We start from the raw sequence: 17,867 nt of genomic DNA on the forward strand, positions 1-17,867 counted from the left end.
TTTGCCAGGCTAAAGAGCCCCAGGTCTCTCAACCTTTCCTCATCAGACAGAGGTTCCAATTCCCTCATTCCCTTTGTAGCCTCCACAGGACTCTGCAGTAGTTCCGTCTTTCTTTTGAACTGGGGAACCCAGAACTGGACACAGGATTCCAGATGTGGCCCCACTAGGGCAGAGTGGAGGGGGAGCAGAACCTCTCTCAACCTGTTGGTTACACTCTTCTTAATGCATCCCAGAATACCGTTGGCTTTCTTGGCCACAAGAACACATCGCTAGCTCATGGGGAACTTGTCCACCTGGACTCCCAGGTCTTTCTCCAAAGAGCCTCCTCAAAGCCACCACATTGATACTGGCTCTCCTCTCTAAAGCAAATCAGTAATGTGTGCAGTACTGCAGGGTGAAGGTTTTCGGGCAAGAACAGACTGAAGAATGGAAAATTTCTCCTCATTAGAAAGCTTTCCTTTCTTGGATGATGTGCCACAACAGTCCACTTTACCACTGGAAAGTAGTTAAATGAAGAAGATTTTTATGTGTAAACTAGTAAAAAAATTGAAGATATTAAAAATATTTTGCTCAAGTGGCTATGTGCCATTGGGAAAAAAGTTTAATATTCTAATCTAAAATTCATTACTTTGATGATTCTGGCTGTGAGCATTTTTTTTTTCCATGGGGGGGTTGTTAAGTACCAGAAGCATCTATTGAACTCTGGTCTCTGGGCAGCCTTTAAAACAGGAGTTTTTTCCCAGTTTTATACCAGTAATTTAAGACAGTGGAGTTAAATGTGAGTGAAGTGAGTAAAGCAGAAATGAATCATGGTCCTTGTCTCTGTGAGAGAAAAGAGAGAAAGCTCTGTTAGAAATAGAAGACGTAGGTAATTGTGGAGAGGAACATTTTACAGCACTGCAGGTTTTCTGCCATTTGCACCAGTCCAAGTGGGGCCTAGGGGGATTTTAGGTAAGGTGCTGTTGTGGGTTTAAGACTGGATGTCTTAACCAGAGAGTACAGTCTTCCAAAGCGACTAGAGAATCCAGGGGGGGATACTGAAAAGTGTAATCTTTTGTTATTTCATCCCATAATACTTGCGTCCCTCCTATATATACAGACAGCACAGGCTGTTCTGCCCTTTTCCCTCTCTTCTCCCACCAGCCCAAGCTGGTATCTCTGTGGTGTTTTGAGGGAACTGAGGCTTTTAGCCTTGAGCAGCCTGGCTAATTTGTTTTTTTTACTGCATCATTTGGGCCTGGGTAGAGAGGTGTGGGGAGGGGCGGGCATTGAGAACTGGCTGGGGAGGTTTTGGACAATGTTGCCCTACTGAGGTCTTTTGTATGTTTTTTATTGTTGTATATAGTTCGGAATAGTACTTCCATTTAAATTTCCAGCTCTTTCCAATCCTGTGCGGAGCGTTTTCTTTTACTCCTTTGGGGAGAGGTAAAAGAATTTCTGTCCACTCTAAACCAAGACAGGTGCATTAAAGGATTTCCACACCAGAAATCAGTGCTCCTTAGTGACTGGCTGCTCTTTGAATGTTTACTGAGTGGCCAAGCTTTCTTTGGCATCATTTTGGAATTTTTCATAAAAACTAAAGTGACTGCTGTTTCATTGTCTGTGGATGTGATTTCTGTGACACAAACTTGGGGGTTCAGTTAGAGGATTTCAGTGATAACAGCAGTTTGCACGTTTAAGACACTGAAGGAACTGCTAAAATCGCATGTAGGCAGTGAATTGAAGTGTATCATTGGGTAAATATTTATTTGAACACCTGTCTTATTTCTGTTCATAAAACTGTGTAAAAAGAAAGAAGAGGCATGAGAAAATCCAGAGGTATTTGGCCTTATGTTCGTTTTTGCATGTGATGCTTTTCTGAATATACAATTTATTATAATGCTGCTTCACTATGGGCTAAACACTTTGGAATAATTTTTTCCTTTGTTTTTTCATTCTTGAAAATTAAACCTGGAAAAAGCACTTAATATTCAAGATCGATTATTCCAGCTGCTGGAGGTATATGTGTGGCATTGGATTTATTGTACACATTCCGTGTTTTCCACTACTCGTTTCTTGCTAAATTACAAATGTCACCATGTTACTCATTTGCAGTGGAAACAAAAGCAATTCATGTGCCAGGTGGTGTGTAGGAATTAAGCCGTGGCTGAGTTGCAGTAGGCCCCACTTCTGGTATTTCTCATCCACAACATCATCTCTTTTAACCTTGTATGAAGTGGGTAGATTGAGTTTGGATGTTAGGAAGTTCTTCACCATGAGGGTGGTGAGACACTGGAACAGCTTGCCAAGAGAGGTGGTAGAAGCCCCATCCCTGGATGTTTTTAAGGCCAGGCTAATGGGGCTCTGGGCAACCTGATCTAGTGTGAGGTGTCCCTGCCCATGGTAGGGGGATTGAAACTAGATGATCCTTGAGGTCCCTTCCAACCCTGAGAATTCTGTGATTCTGAGATTCTATGAATACAGTTAAAACACGCAAGGTGGAATTTTCTTTCATCCTAAACACAGGCAGAGTTGTCATGTGTGCTTTGGTAGAGCTGCTCAGATATTTGAAAATCCAGCCCAAATCAATCAGACTCTGCAGGAAGGCAAATACGGATTGGAGTAGGACTTGCAGCCTGTGTGAGTTCCTGGGGCTTTGAATTGAATAGGAAGATGCCACCTCCCTGGAGGTGTTCAAGGCCAGGTCAGATGAGGCCTTGAGCAACCTGGTCTAGTGAAAGGAATCCCTGCCCATGGCACGGGGTTGGAACTAGATGATCTGTAAGGTCCTTTCCAACCTAAACCATTCTATGAATGAATGAATAAATGCTTTTCCTCTGATCTGTGTTCATTCCCTATCAGCCACATTCCTCATTAGGTGGAACTTAAAGGCAGTGGCTGAGACTCCTTGGAGGGCTATGGACAAAGACTAGGTGCCAGAATGATGTCACTCTCCAATATATGTAATGACCAGTGTAATCATCAGTCAGCCAGTGAAGTGCTGCCTCTTGCCAAGAATTTATAGACTCATAGAATATTTTGGCTAGAAGAGAGTTTTCAGATCATCAAGTCCAACCATTAACCCAGCACTGCTAGATCACTACTAAACCATTCTTCTCAGCACCACATATACCACCTCCTTTAAAATCCTCCAGGGATGGTGACTCCACCACTTCCCTGGGCAGTCTCTTCCAGAGCTTCTCCTTTTTGGAAGGAATTTTTGTTAATACCCAATTCACAGGCTTACAGCATTGAATTTTACAAATAGAAAACATAAGGCCAGACTTTTTTTCCCTCTCATCATTTTATTCACTTATAAATATGATCAAATGTGGTAAGTGTGCCAGCTATGTGGGTAGAGCAGTTTATAAATACAAAAGCAATAATTGCTGGCTAATTGGGTCATTCTTTCATTGTTGCCCATTTTATGAATATTCTACACTTGGAAGGAGTAGATTTTAATTGGCAAATATTGTAAGAACTCATCCTCCTTTAAAAACAAAAAAAAAATCATGGGAAATGGGAAAATGTCATTTGGTTCTGCTAGACAACTGGTATGCTTTTTATTGTAATTTGGGAATTAAGTGTGGAGTCCTTATTTTGAAGTGTTCCAGAGCCCCTGTTAATAACCTCACCAAATATGGAACAGGCAATTTCCACATCACAACAGGGATACTGTTTGAAAAATATTAGCAATCAAAAACATTACCTGTTAGTACCTTCCCTTGGTACACCCCTCCTTGCCACCATCCTCCTCTTTGCTGTGCCACAGAGCAGCAGCTTCTGCCAGCCATGTGGCACTTCTGGGGTCAGTGGGTAAGACCTGAGGTCTGCAGTGGTGGAATGAAGAGCTGTGGTAGATACTGGGCAGTGAGAGGTGGGGGTGTGCTATGGCAATGTCGAGACAGGAGCAGTGAGGGGGAAGCATGGATAGCTGGTTGTGCACTAAGATTGTCCCCTTTTTGTCAAACGGGGGCATGGGGGCAGCATACCACGTGGCTGCAGAGCCCTGTCCCTATGGTCCAGTTGCTGCATCAGAGGAGTAAAGCTCTGGCCATTCAGGAAGCACCTGAGTTTGATTGTGACCACCTTTTCTCTGCAGAAGGCTCTGAGCTAATAACCATCAACTTCATCTTCTCAGAAGAAAAAGACATCTACTGCAGATTCAAAGCCTCCCTAGTTTCTTGCAGTGCCATAATCTCCATATAGATTTTGCACTTGACAGATAGCCAATACATAGTAGAGGTTTATTATAAAGATATCTTTTGTTTCATGTAACTTAACTGTTTGGGTTTTTTCTTAATCTGTTATAATTGTGCCTTTTTCATGCTTTTATTCATCATAACTTGCAGGTTTGAACGGCATATGAAAGACACTAATTTTAATGACATACATATCTTATTTTCTTTCAGCGAGCATTAAATAGGAAAAAAATGGCTGCAACTGAATTCAGCAATAAAGAAAACTCTGAATCAAGCACTGAGCACGATAAAGAAAATTCCTTTATCAAAACTGAACCAAGAAGAGTTAAAATATTTGATGGAGGGCAAGTGTTGTACTTTGTATACTAGATATTGTTGGAAATACATTTTTTTCCTTGATTCTAGACTTTGCAGAGATGTTGGTTCCTGTTTGATTTATTTTAAATTGCAGTTCCCATACTGTGGTCTGTGAATCTTGGTTTCTGTTTCCAAGACAAATGGAAAGTCATCAGAAGTATGGAGACATGAGGGTTACAAGGGGGGGGGTTATGGAATAAAGAACAGTAGGCAGTGCCATTCTTTTTTTTCTTTTTTGTTTTTCCCAAAGAATGAGCTTCCATCAGCATTAAAGGCTGCTAGATACAGCCATAGATGTAAATTCTTTTCCTATATTTCTTATGTGATAAATAATACCTATAAAGTTGTATAGCTGCAAACAAAGAGCAACTACTCCAGGGACTAAGCAGCAGACTGCAGTACAGTCTCTGGCAGTTCACTGTGGCATACACAGGCTGGAGAATTCCTGATTTGCAGAGTGCCATGGAAATATGTACTGAGAGCCATTGTCCATGCACTGCAATACTTCAAATAATTTTCTTGGGATGAATAACAGCTGCTTTAGCCGAAGTGTTGTGCCATGTACAACATCTTCTAAACCTGATTTTTCAGTAGAGAAGTGCCAGTGACACTTAAAAAACTTTTCAGCACAAATGGTGCATATTTTATTGTTCTCACAATTGGTGGCAAGCTCTGAGGCTTTCCATTTTATTTCCCAGTTTGAATCTGGTCTAGGCAGACATTTAAGCTATTACTAGCTGCCCAGGTAAAACATTGCTACGTGTCTCCACTCAGATCCAAAAGCTGCAGGGACCAGGTCACCAAAGCTAAGCTAAGCTTTAGCTTTGTCCTTGAGCGGAGAGAGGGGGGTGTCATTGAATCTGAATGACTGTTTCCATCAAGAGACAGTCCCAGCAGGTTGAGTCCAGAGCACATTGATAGGGAATTTCAAAGACCATTGTAACTAATGTTCCTTTTCTGCATCCAAGATGCTCAGAGAGGCTCTTGTAAAGCTCCTTCATGATGCCCAAACTTGCTTCTGGGAACTGATGCTTTTAAAAAGTATGTTCCTGTGTTATGAGGAGGAAATTTGAAATTTTTAAATGCTTAATGTCAAAGACTGCCTTTAGTAAAAAAGATCTGCCATTACTCCTAAACAAATCCACAACTGCCTAGTGAAAAGTCTAGGTATGACTTTAGCAAATGCACACAAAAGTGGAGCAGAAAAAGAGCGTGATTGGTTTTGTCAGTTACTCATTTTCATCTATTGTAGTATCTTTCATGTTTCTGGTAGATTAGGATTTCTAACCCGAATCATTTTCCCATGACAACTTTTCTTACGGTACTCTTACTAGGTACAAGTCAAATGAAGACTACGTGTACGTTCGGGGGAGAGGGAGAGGGAAGTATATCTGTGAAGAATGTGGGATACGTTGCAAGAAACCCAGCATGCTGAAGAAGCATATCCGCACACATACTGATGTTCGTCCTTACCACTGCAATTACTGCAACTTCTCCTTCAAAACTAAAGGTAGGGCTACTTCTCTGGGTACCTTTCCTCCCTTTTTTCTTTCTACTTTAAAGTATGATTCTGTTCCTCTCACATTTGCCTGTTCCTAAGCTAAAGAAGTTGCCTCTCACTGACTTCTGTTGTCTAATGCTTCCAATATTTGTAGTTTCTGATTTCCTGCTTTTCCCTTGTCTTCTGTATGTTTATTCAGATAATCACATCCTTATATGAATGAACTGTGTGGCATACCATGGTGGGTAAGAAATTGGAGCATAAAAGGGAAATCATGTGGGAGTATGATGAAAGTAAGGTTAAGACAAGTGAGCTGGTTAGCTTATCCTAGGTAGGGATGGGAATACAGAATTTCAAGTCCTTAGTGGTGATCTTTTGGAGGCATGACATTGACATATATTGTACTCCTGCTGGCACTCAAATAATTGCTCTGGGAAAGAAGTTGGCATTTACTAAATTACTATATTAAAATGTTTTTTATACTCTTGAAGGACCAAGTTCACTTTGCACTTGACCTTCTATAAGACCCAAAGATGGACTACTTTTTAAAGTCTGTTTATACTAAATACATAGAATTGTTGGAAGAGACTTTTAAAATCATCAAGTCCCTGCAAGTATTTAAAAGCATCCCAGTTTAAGCAGGCAGCACATTAAACATTGGTACATCCAGGATTCAAAATAACTGGAACAGATGAGAAGTTCATAGCCATAGTACTCCCAGGAAAAAAAAGTGCCAAGTAGTAAAATTTTTCTTGGCTTTGAACATCATTTAGCAGTAATTCCCCTCAGCTGCAACCTCAGAAACGTTCCCGATTTTAGTGGGTTTGAGATTACTCAGCAGTTGGGTGGAAAACTTCCAAGAAATAACCCAATGCTGTGGAAAACGGGGTGGATAGGCTTTAGATGGGTCAAAACTTAGCACCACATCCTGACAAACTGGGCCATCGTGTTGCCTTTCAGGTGAAATGCTGGACTGTAAACCAAATGAATTCTGATTATGGTCTTTGCAGAGTAAACATACTGACCATTAAGTAATTAAGTTCTACCTCTTTAAAATTCTCCCTGGTTTCAGTTGTAGCAGATACCTGTACTCACTCCCTCTTCGTAGTTGCTATGCCTGGCTGTTGCCTTTACTGCTATCACAGTCAGTCACTTGATGGTGTGCTTGATGGTTTGCAAACCACCCTTCATGGCAGGATGGCATAGCCAATAACTTGATGCAGCATGCAAAGTTGGTAAATTTGCTCTTTTCTGAGTCAATACAGTTAATATTGCTTCATAACAACGGATTCAAAATTTAGGTTGTATCAAAGCAGGAATAAATTTCTCCATAACCGTAGCAGAGTTGCCATTTCACCCATGGTAATTTCTCCCACTGAAATACCTCAGCTGAGAGACAACAGGAAGTTTAGGTATAAAGTAATAATAGACATTTCACAAAGGAGCATAATATACAGATCTCTGATATGCTCTTAACCATTTGCCATATTTTGTTTTCAAAGGCAGAGATCAGCCTGCGAGGCCTCTCAGCAGTTACACATTCACTTTGGAGATTCAGATCAAATATGGTCATGCTCTGATTTTGAATAAAGTGAATCTGTTTGTTTAGGTTGGCAGTGAAAATGATTACACTAAAAATAGAATCCATGAAATGCTAAAAGAGCTGCAAGATGTGAACTTTCTCTTCACGCGATAGTTTTCTGTCAGTGCAACTTTGAAGGCCGAATCAGCCTTTTTTCTATTTTGCCATAAACAAATGAAGTCTCTTTTACACCAACACAAAATACATCACAATCATGATCTAAAATTTCCATCCTATTCTATTTTATCTCAATAAACAACTTCATGAAATGTAGTCAGAGAGCTCATAGCATTCAGGGTGGTGAATCTGCCACAGGCCTTTGCAGCCAGCATCAAGGGGCCAGGATCTGACAAGTGTGAAATCAAATTACATAAGGGGTAATAAATGTAGCTGAATAAGATTTAGACATGTTGGACATACAATTGTATAGTCACAGAGCAGTTAATTTTTTTCACTTTTTCTCAAGGAAATTTAACAAAACATATGAAGTCAAAGGCACATAGCAAGAAATGCATGGATTTGGGAGTCTCGGTAGGCATAATAGATGACCAGGATGGAGAAGAAGAATTTGGTAAGAAATTAAAATCTTCTTTCTTTACTGCATTTTTGTATTTATTTTGTCATCCCAGTTTCTTTTCTTTTGCAAAGCTTTTAAATTCTTGTACAGAGAAAAGATACAGAGAGAAAAAAACTTAGAAGCTAGTTCAAGGGAGCAAGAAATACTGGCAAGGCTCACCCAAAGAATTGACAAGCATATGCTAAAGATAAATTGCTGCTAATTTTTTTACACGGTGTTACGCAGCTTGACTTTATCAGTTTCACAGATAAATATGGCAAGACTGAAAATACCAAAAAAGCAGCTGTTTACATAGAAGAAAAGGTAGTCAGATGCAGTGTTTCTTTGAAAAGAGCTGTGCATGAAATTATCACGTTTCTGTGATGCACACATCATAAAAATTATATCACTGATGTGCCACTCTAATCACAGATATGGTGCTGAGTGCTTTGCAAGGAGGGTAAGGAAAAATAGGGAAAAGAATAGAATTATAAATAGAATCATAGAATGGTTTGGGTCAGAAGGGACCTATAAAGGTCATCTAGTCCAGTCCCTTACAATGTGCACGGACATCTTCAACTAGATAGGTTGCTTAGAGTCCCATCCAGCCTGACCTGGAATTTTACCATGGATGAGGCATCCACCACCTCTCTAGACAACATGGGCCCCAGTATTTCACCAGCCTCAGAATTTAAAATTTCTTCCTTCTATCTAGTCTAAATCTCCCCTCTTTTAGTTTAAAGCCATCACCCCTTGTTTTGTCACAACAGGCTAAAAAGACTCTCTCCATCTTTTCTTATAGGTACACTTTAAGTTCTGAAAGACCACAATAAGGTCTTTCAGGAGCCTTCTAGTATAGAGGTCTGTCCTCCTTCACAAATATTTGGGCATAAATCAGCACATGGAGATAATTTAGAGATTACAAACATCTGTCCTCCTTCACAAATATTTGGGCATAAATCAGCACATGGAGATAATTTAGAGATTACAAACATTATTCATCTTGACCTGTTCTACTACTCCATTAGTGATGATAATGTTACCAAAATTAATGTATTTGCTAATAATTGGCATTCTGCACTTTCCACATCCCAAGACAGCTCTGCTGAATAAAAGATAAAATGCAGTACAGTCAAAGAGGGCTAAATGGGTTCATGTGGGTTTTGCTCAGTGTGGTAAGATGTAGCTGCACAAGATGCAGAGAGATGGAGAACAGGATCATATGTTAGATCTTGGCATGTCTCAGTGCAGTGGCAGCATTTCCTCTTTCCCCAGCAGGGAGATGAGTCGTGTTGCCTTGCCTTGTTGAATTTTTCTTCTGTCAGTGGAGCAGTTTATTAAATTGTGGATGAAGTTTTAAGAAAAGAAAGCGGTGGGGATCTTTATTTAAACAAGAAAGGGCAGGAAAGATGAATGCACTTGCTCCCGTATGAGAGCCGCTAGCAGAATAAGCGAATCAGCTTGGATCTAATTCTAAATAATGCTGGGAATGTGACTCAGCCGCTGTGATTCACTCGTGCACTAACTACAAAGAAACCTGCATTTTCCCTTTTTTGGCATCCTTCAATGTATTTCTTTTGGGCAAGCTAAAACCACATTCCCCTTTTCTATTTGACATCCCAAATAGATAACAAAGATAAGCAACAGTACAAATCAGTGTCCTTTGCCCACAGAGCAAGTTTCCATTAACGTTTTCAGCCTTCACGTGACAGAAAACTCATCGTGACTTTTTAAAGCAATGTTCTGTAGCTTTTGACCTTTTATTTAGTTTCATCAATCACAGAATCACAGAACCATTCAGGTTGGAAAAGACCCTCAGGATCACCAAGTCCAACTGATAACCCTACTCTACAAGGTTCACCTCTAAACCATATCGCCAAGCACCGCATCCAAATGACCTTTAAACACATCCACAGTTGGTGACTCAACCACCTCCCTGGGCAGCACATTCCAATGCTCTTCCGTGAAAAATTTTTGCTAAACCTACCCAGTTGCAGCTTGAGGCTGTTTCCTCTTGTTCTATCTCTAATCACCTGTGAGAAGTGACCAGCACCAGCCTTTCTACAACATCCTTTCAGGTAGTTGTAGAGAGCAATGAGGTCTCCCCTCAGCCTCCTCTTTTTCAAACTAAACAGCCCCAGCTCCTTCAGTTACTTTTCATAAGATTTATTCTCCAGGCCCTTCACCAGCTTTGTTGTCCTCCTCTGCACTTGCTCCAGCACCTCGACATCTCTCTTGTACTGAGGTGCCCAAAACTGAACACAATACTCAAGGTGTGGCCTCACTAGAGGTGAGTACAAGGGGACGATTTCTCTACTCCTGCTGGACACAGCATTTCTGACACAAGCCAGGATGCCATTGGCTTTCTTGGCCACCTGTGCACACTGCTTGCTCATATCCACAGCTGAGGAGGTTATTTCCATTTCCTAGGAACTGAAAACATTCTGTTGATTGACAAATCAGTATTCCCAATGGCACACATTAAAAACCGCATTTGTGATTACAACGTAATGGGAAATGTTTCAAATGTTAACTGAGTTATCAGTAACACCTGGTAGAAAAAAGCCATTTCAAACACTGGCTGAAAAACTATTTTTCTATGGCTCTAAGACTATTTAATTGAGAGTGAGTTTCTCCTTTTACATAGCATGTATAGGTATGTGTAACTGCAGTATAAATATATTCTGTATTCCCTGAAATGCATCCTTTGTTTCAGCATAGTAATTACTCAATAAATTAAATACTCTCCTTTGGAAAAAAAAAAGGCAAGACAAACATTCAACAGGATTTGCTATGTAATCCATTCAGTTCTTCCAGAAATTGAACTTTAAAACCATAATGTTTTTGTTTATTGTGTTTGGTTATTCAGAATAGAGCAGGTAGCACTTAGGTAAGAACCCTAAAACAACAAACAACTTGGTGATAATAATCTCAGCCTTTTCTAAAAGATCTGGCTCAGGTAGCAGTATGAAGAAACAGCTGTGCACCACAAAGCTCAGCACAAAAGTCCCATCCAAGAAGCAGGGTAATTAAGCTTATGATAAACACCCGTTTGCTGCAGCCACAACCAGTTTAGCCTCTCCAGCTGCTACATTACCCAGGGCATTTACAATTATCCATGTAAATTCAGTAAGTAACTGTATGCTTTAAAAGTGTGATTTCATCTCTCACCTAGCCATACTGGAAAGTACTTCTCATGATAATTCAGAAACTTGCTTGTTGGCCCATTAAGGCAAAGAGTCGGAGTGGGGGGAAAGGTGGGAAGTATTTGCATACCTGCTGTCTTAAGGTAGGTAGTTCTGTTAGCTTCTCCAAAATCCTGTCCATGCTGATTTTTTGGCTACATTTGAATGTGGTTGAATATATTTAATTTTTTTGAGGTGACTAGACAGTCTCAGTTAACAAAGGGACTTCAGCCACTATTTCAGCCACCATCAGAGGATGAGATCAAGCTGTGTGGTCTGGTTGACATGCTAGAGGGGAGGGATGCCATCCAGAGAGACTTGGATAGGCTTGAGAGGTGAGCTCATGCCAACCTCATGAAGTTCAACAGGGCTGAGTACAAGATCTTGCACCTGGCTCGGGGCAATCCAAAGCACAAATATAGGCTGGGTGATGAGTGGCTTGAGAGTGGTCTTGAGGAGAAGGACTTGGGGGTGTCAGTTGATGAAAAGCTCAACGTGAGCCAGCCATATGCACTTCAGCCCAGAAGGCCAACCATATCCTGGGCTGCATCAAAAGAAGTGTGACCATCAGGACAAGGGAGGTGATTTTTCCCCTCTACTCAGCTCTTGTGAAACCCTACCTGGAGTGCTATGTCCAGTCCTGGGGCCCCCAATACAAGAATGATATCAGACTGTTGGAGTGAGTCCAGAGGAGGGCCACAAAGATGATCAGACTGCTGGAGCACCTCCGCAGTGGGGACAGGGTGAGAGAGTTGGGGCTGTTCAGCCTGGAAAAGAGAAGGCTCTGGGGAGACCGTAGAGCAGTTTTCCAGTATCTAAAGAGCCCCTACAAGAAAGCTGGGAAGGGACTTTTTACAAGGGCTTGCAGTGACAGGATGAGAGTAGACTTAGACTGGATATTAGGAAAAAAATTTTTACAGTGAAGGTAGTGAGAGACTGCAACAGGTTGCCCTGGGAGATTGTGGATGCCCTCTCCCTGGAGGTGTTTAAGGCCAGGTTGGACAAAGCCTTCAGCAGCTTGGTCTAATGAAAGGTGTCCCTGCCCGTGGCAGGGGCCTAGGAACAAGATGATCTTTAAGGTCCCTTCCAACGCAAACCACTCTGATTCTTTGAATTTGGCTGTCCTTTCCTCAGGGCAACACAGCAGAGCTTTGCATCTGGGACAAGCACCCCTCTGGCCTCCAGGGACAGCCAACAGAGTCCTAGAGTCCTTCTGGTTGGAAGAGACCTTTAAAATCATCATGTCCAACAATTAACTCAGCACTGCCAGGTCACCACTGAACCACGTCCTTCTTCACCATATCTACACATCTTTTAAATCCCTCCAGAGATGGGAACTCCATCACTTCCCTGGGCAGCCTGTTCCCAGGCTTGACAACCCTTTCAGGGAAGACATTTTTCCTAATGTCCAATATAAGGCTCCCCTGGAATAACTTCAGGCCATTTCCTCTTGTCCTAATGCTTATTATGTGTGAGAAGAGACTGACCCCCACCTTGCTAAAACCTCCTCTCAGGTAGTTGTAGAGAGCAACAAGATTTCTCCAGGCTAAACAACCCCAGTTCCCTCAACCACTCCTCACATAATTGCTGTGCTCTAGGCCCTTCACCAGCTTCATTGCTCTTCTTTGGACGTACTCCAGTACCTCAACGCCCTTCTTGTAGTGAGGGCCCCAAACCTGAACCCAGGATTCGAGGTGCAGTCTCACTAGCGCTGCGTACAGGGAGACACTCACTTCCCTCGTCCCACTGGCCACATCACTTCTGACATGAGCCAGACTTTGTTGTTCTAAGAAATGATGTCTTTAAACACAGATGCTTTTTACTTCAGGAGTTGCGTGGTTGTGAAAAATGATCTCTCTCTTGGAGACTGGTCTGCCCAGTCCCACCTCTTTCCTCAGCTGGAAGGCAATGTGAGATTCTCTAGAGGAAGGTGCTGAAAATCTGATAGAAAATAATTAGGACCTCAGAAAAAAAAAAAAGTCTTCTTCCCACAGGCCGTGTGAGATTGGTCTGTTTCCTGAACCATACAATGTCTGTCTGTCTCTAACTAATTTGTTATCTGAATATTTGGAATAGTGATTATTCCTATGGCAATTAAAATGTCTGCACTTTTGCTTGAAGTTACTGAGCTGTGTGTCTTCCACCAGACTTTGAATTAGAGGATTAGCCAGAAATCTAACAGAGACATCAGCCTTTTATTTTCTAAGGGATTTGCTGGGTGTATTTTTATGTAGTGTTTTTAAAGCACAGGCAGTCACAGTTATTTGAATATATTATTTTGAATTTTGACATGAGGAATCAGCTTTGACCTCACAGCAATAGATATGGATTGAGTAAGGAAGGCAAAATTGAGCATGATCCTGAACACAGGCACACATATATCCACATCCCCCACACAGAGAGGCTGTTTTTTCAGTAATCTGAGAAGCTGAAATTTTGTTGTGCTGTAGCATCTAGGGAAAAAAGAAAGATGCTCTCTAACTGTCACAGACTACATATGATCAGAGCTTTTAACATAGCATTCTTTGTATTTGGACTTGTCATCATTTGGGTATTAGTAAATACTTTCTGGCCTGGCTTTTTGTATTCAAAACCATTCCCTCATCCATTTATCTTTCATCTTCTGCTCTGTGGAATGTTCTTATCGCCGAAATACAGGGTTACAATGTAAGGAATGTTAATATCTGAATTAAATTGTCAGATGAGGTGAACTGTTTAGGGTGACAGACTGCAACTGGGGATATCCTCTTTGGCCATGTTGACTTGGTATGTTACTGGGCGGTCTTAAAAACAACAAAGATTTGTCTTCAAGTTAAAAGAGTTATGAAATTAAAACCTGCAGTAGTTCATATGTAAGCTAATTAATGAGTGGTATTGTATATTGTGTGCCTCAGCAAACTTGCACAAGATAGTTATTCAATACTGAACTCAGTAGATGAGCAGAATTTATTTAAATGGTCTTACAGATAAATTTTATCCCAAAATATTCATTACTTTCCTGGGGAAAAGACCTAATTGTAAGGTTGAGATATCTATTTATACACACACACACACACATAAAAAACACTTGCATTTTCTGCAGTATTAAATAAACCGTTCTGAAGATACAATGGTTCTAAGTTAATTAGCTATATATTGCTTAAAGGAGATTCTAAGTGAGTTTCCACAGCTCTTCATTAGCTTAATCATGACTCAGTCTGTGTTTTCAGTGCACCTGCATTCCAGAAGTGAAAACAAAGGAAAATCTTTGCCATGATATCCTCCTTTTGCAAACAGAATGGAAGGCTGGTCCTATAGCGCTTACAAGAAATATTTCTCTAACTATTTTTTTTTTACATTACTGTCTAGTCTTCAACTAGATGGATGCACATTAAACATGCTGGAGCCCTACACCTACTGCCTGGGAGCAGACTACCTAATGCTAGGGTCGATTTACAAATATCCAGGTTACTCAGGGAGGCTTTGGTGTAAATAATTTCATTAACCAGAGGTTACTCTTACTTTTTGGTTAGTTTCCATGCTCTTAAGAATGTAAGTCCAAAACCTGCAGGTTTTTTTCTCATTTCTGAGGAGCACTGGCTATTACCAGTCTGAATTTAACCCAGTAGATGTCACTGTGAGTCCTGTTTCAAGGTGATAAGCAGTGGACAGTAGCTGAAGTAAGACTGAAATTGGTCCAGTAAAGATCTAGAACAGACTTAGACAAGGAAGGAGCAAGTTTGGGTATAGATGCTAGCATTGGTTCACAGGACTTTGTTTTATCCTTTTATAGAGTTGTTTCAATGGTTGTGGAACAGTCTCTTATAAGAGTAACACAACAGGTGGAAAGCAAGTCTAAGTGTGTAGTTGTTAAGAAAAACACGGATGATACAGAGACCTTACTTTCAAGTTGATGATAATATGATGGCATACTAAAAAATAGTTCTGCCTTTATTGGCATAGTGTATGTTTGATGGAGAATATATAATACAGAATGGGTAATTTAATTTTAAATGCTTTTATGTAGTACTAATCCATAACTGAAGCTACTTAGCAATTTGAGGCAATAAACACTGCTTTGTATTACTTGGGTGCTAAAAGCCAATACATTTAGTAAATTTAAATTTAGATGGAAATAGATAGCAAACAGATACTTAGTAAACCATGTATTTAATCTGTATGAGTAGAACTAGTAGCAGTCTTCTAGTTAACTATGTAACTGCCCATTTGTTGTAGGACCATTAACGCTTCAGCAGTCAGGACTTAGATTTTCAGGTTTTTCTTTTCTTCCTGACAGTGAAAGAACAAAACCAAACATTTTTTACTCTTTATGTGAAAACTTACCTAAGTATGATTGAGTTATAACCACATATGACAAGAGTTACAAGCCATTGAACTTTTATCTTTGGATTTCACATAGAAATTGCTAAGTCTTTAGCAGGGCCTGATAAGTCATAGAATCATAGAATGTTAGAGGTTGGAAGGGACTTCCAGAGATCATCAAGTCCAACATCCTTGCCAAAGCAGGATCACCTAGGGCAGGAACACATCCAGGTGGGTTTTGACAGTCTCCAGATAAGGAGACTCCACAACCTCTCTGGGCAGTCTGTTCCAGTGCTCTGTCACCTCGTTGTGAAGAAGTTTCTCCTCATGTTGAGGTGAAACCTTCTCTGTTCAAGTCAGGTGATGTGACAGACTAATTGGTGATATTATCATAATTCAATGCTTTGATATTCTGAAGAACCAATAGTTTGCAGTTTGATGATAATGAGATGGCCATTGTCAAAACCAAACACAGTAAGGATCCCTGCAGGAATAAAACAAAGAACTTAGAGAACATAAGTATTTCAGTTACCTAAGTCATGCCATCCCAACTGGAAAAAGCAGTTCATGGACTTAGCAGCCGCAGGCATTTCACTAATGGACATGCTAGGATGTTGTTAAGTCCAGCTAATGCTATTGTGTTAAAGAACTTGAAGCTTTTTCTTTCCTCTTAACGGCAAAATGTCAATACCACAGAGCTTTAGCCAACAAGCTCATTAATGCTACAAATACAATAGAGAGCTGATTAACTTACTGAGGGCTGACTGACAGCAAAATAAATGAAGGACTGAGATGATTTTTGCCCATTGTTTGTATACACTTAGTTAGGATTTAAAACTAATTTTTATGAAATATATCTGGCATGTGACCAAAAGTTATGTTCATGTTTCTATTAAATCTTTACTTCTAGCTATTCCTACTTTTTGTGGAGTTCATGTCTGTAGCCAACAGCTCTCCTTTCTCCTGTGAAGTCCAGGAAGAAGATTCTCGCTAAAGGTTTAAAAGAAAAGATTGCAGCAGTTGACAGAGGATGAGAAACATTCTCTACCCTTCTAAAAACACTCCTTATAAAAGACTGAGGAAATCCTGAACAGTCTTTCTGTTAAAATGGGGAGGCTTACAAATTTGAAAAAGAAGTGGTTTTCATAAAGGCTTCACTTAATGGTGGGAAACTTTTTTCCTGTTTTCTTTTTTTTTCTTTTTTTTTTTTTTAATCCTGTGAACTTTCATGCCAAAAGCCATTTCTCCATGTGCTAGTAGTGGCCTTTAAATTTATGACACATCCTTCATCCTAAAATATCCAATGCTGCTTTGCAACCTCATACAAAGTTGAACACAGAAGTCATTTTGTTCCGTTTGGAAATGGAGTCAGTTGTAGTTATATATATCAGCTACTCAAACATATGGTTATAATTGTGCTTACTTTAAGATAGGAAGTGAAGAATTAATTTTTGCCCAATTAAACCTGCAAAGGAACTTTAGTAGGCTGCGTACAATTACCAAATGGATCAAGGCCAATATTACTTGGTTAACAAGACAGTGCTTGGAAAGAAATCTTTCACCCTGAGGCCTCAATTTGATGCCTCGTTCACAGAAAGACCCACAGCCTGCCTGGGTCTTCCACCACTTAAAACTCCCAGCATTGGATCCCCTCACAACTCCACTGATTTACAGTGATGCTTAATGGGATGACTAATTATGAAGGCTTGGGCACCTCTTATTTGGCCAAACATGCACACAGGTATAAAAGCCAGAGCAGAGCGTTCCTTTGTGCATCACCAAAGCAAAGCAAGTCAGAAATGGGCTTTTCTCATCTGATGTTTTGCAGCAGTGTGTGGGAGTAAGGGAAGCGTTTATCGCTGTCACCTCGCCCACACCACAGGCTCTGGCTCCAGGTAACCACGCTTAAATAGAGGCTGGCAAATGCACAAAGGGTGGAGGTAAACAGGGAAACAATAGAGGGAAATGATATCCCACAGTGTCCTGCATGTAAGGAATTTGTGCCCCACACACGGTTCCCCTTCCTCTTTGCATGGTTTTATTCTAGAAATCTGAGAGGTATGCAGAAAATTTCTGCAGAAGTAGCATTTGCTAGTGAATCCTGCAGCATTTTTAAATGTTGGTTTTGATGAAAGATAGTTTATTCTAAATCAGGGCATTGTTTGAGCATGTATTTGCTTTGCTTTACAAGTGTGACAAGTCT

At 40.5% G+C, this 17,867-nt stretch overlaps 1 protein-coding gene across 1 annotated transcript in view; it reads left to right on the forward strand.

Moving 5' to 3' along the window:
• Positions 1–17,867, forward strand: part of HIVEP1 (HIVEP zinc finger 1) — a 60,622-nt gene that overhangs the window by 36,167 nt on the left and 6,588 nt on the right. The window contains exons 4-6 of the mRNA XM_054381956.1: positions 4,392–4,525; positions 5,873–6,048; positions 8,088–8,192. Of these exons, the coding sequence (XP_054237931.1) occupies positions 4,392–4,525; positions 5,873–6,048; positions 8,088–8,192 (415 nt within the window). The remainder of the gene's footprint in view (positions 1–4,391; positions 4,526–5,872; positions 6,049–8,087; positions 8,193–17,867) is intronic.

This window comes from Indicator indicator, chromosome 6 (genome assembly GCF_027791375.1).
Source record: "Indicator indicator isolate 239-I01 chromosome 6, UM_Iind_1.1, whole genome shotgun sequence".
Taxonomy (NCBI): domain Eukaryota; kingdom Metazoa; phylum Chordata; class Aves; order Piciformes; family Indicatoridae; genus Indicator; species Indicator indicator.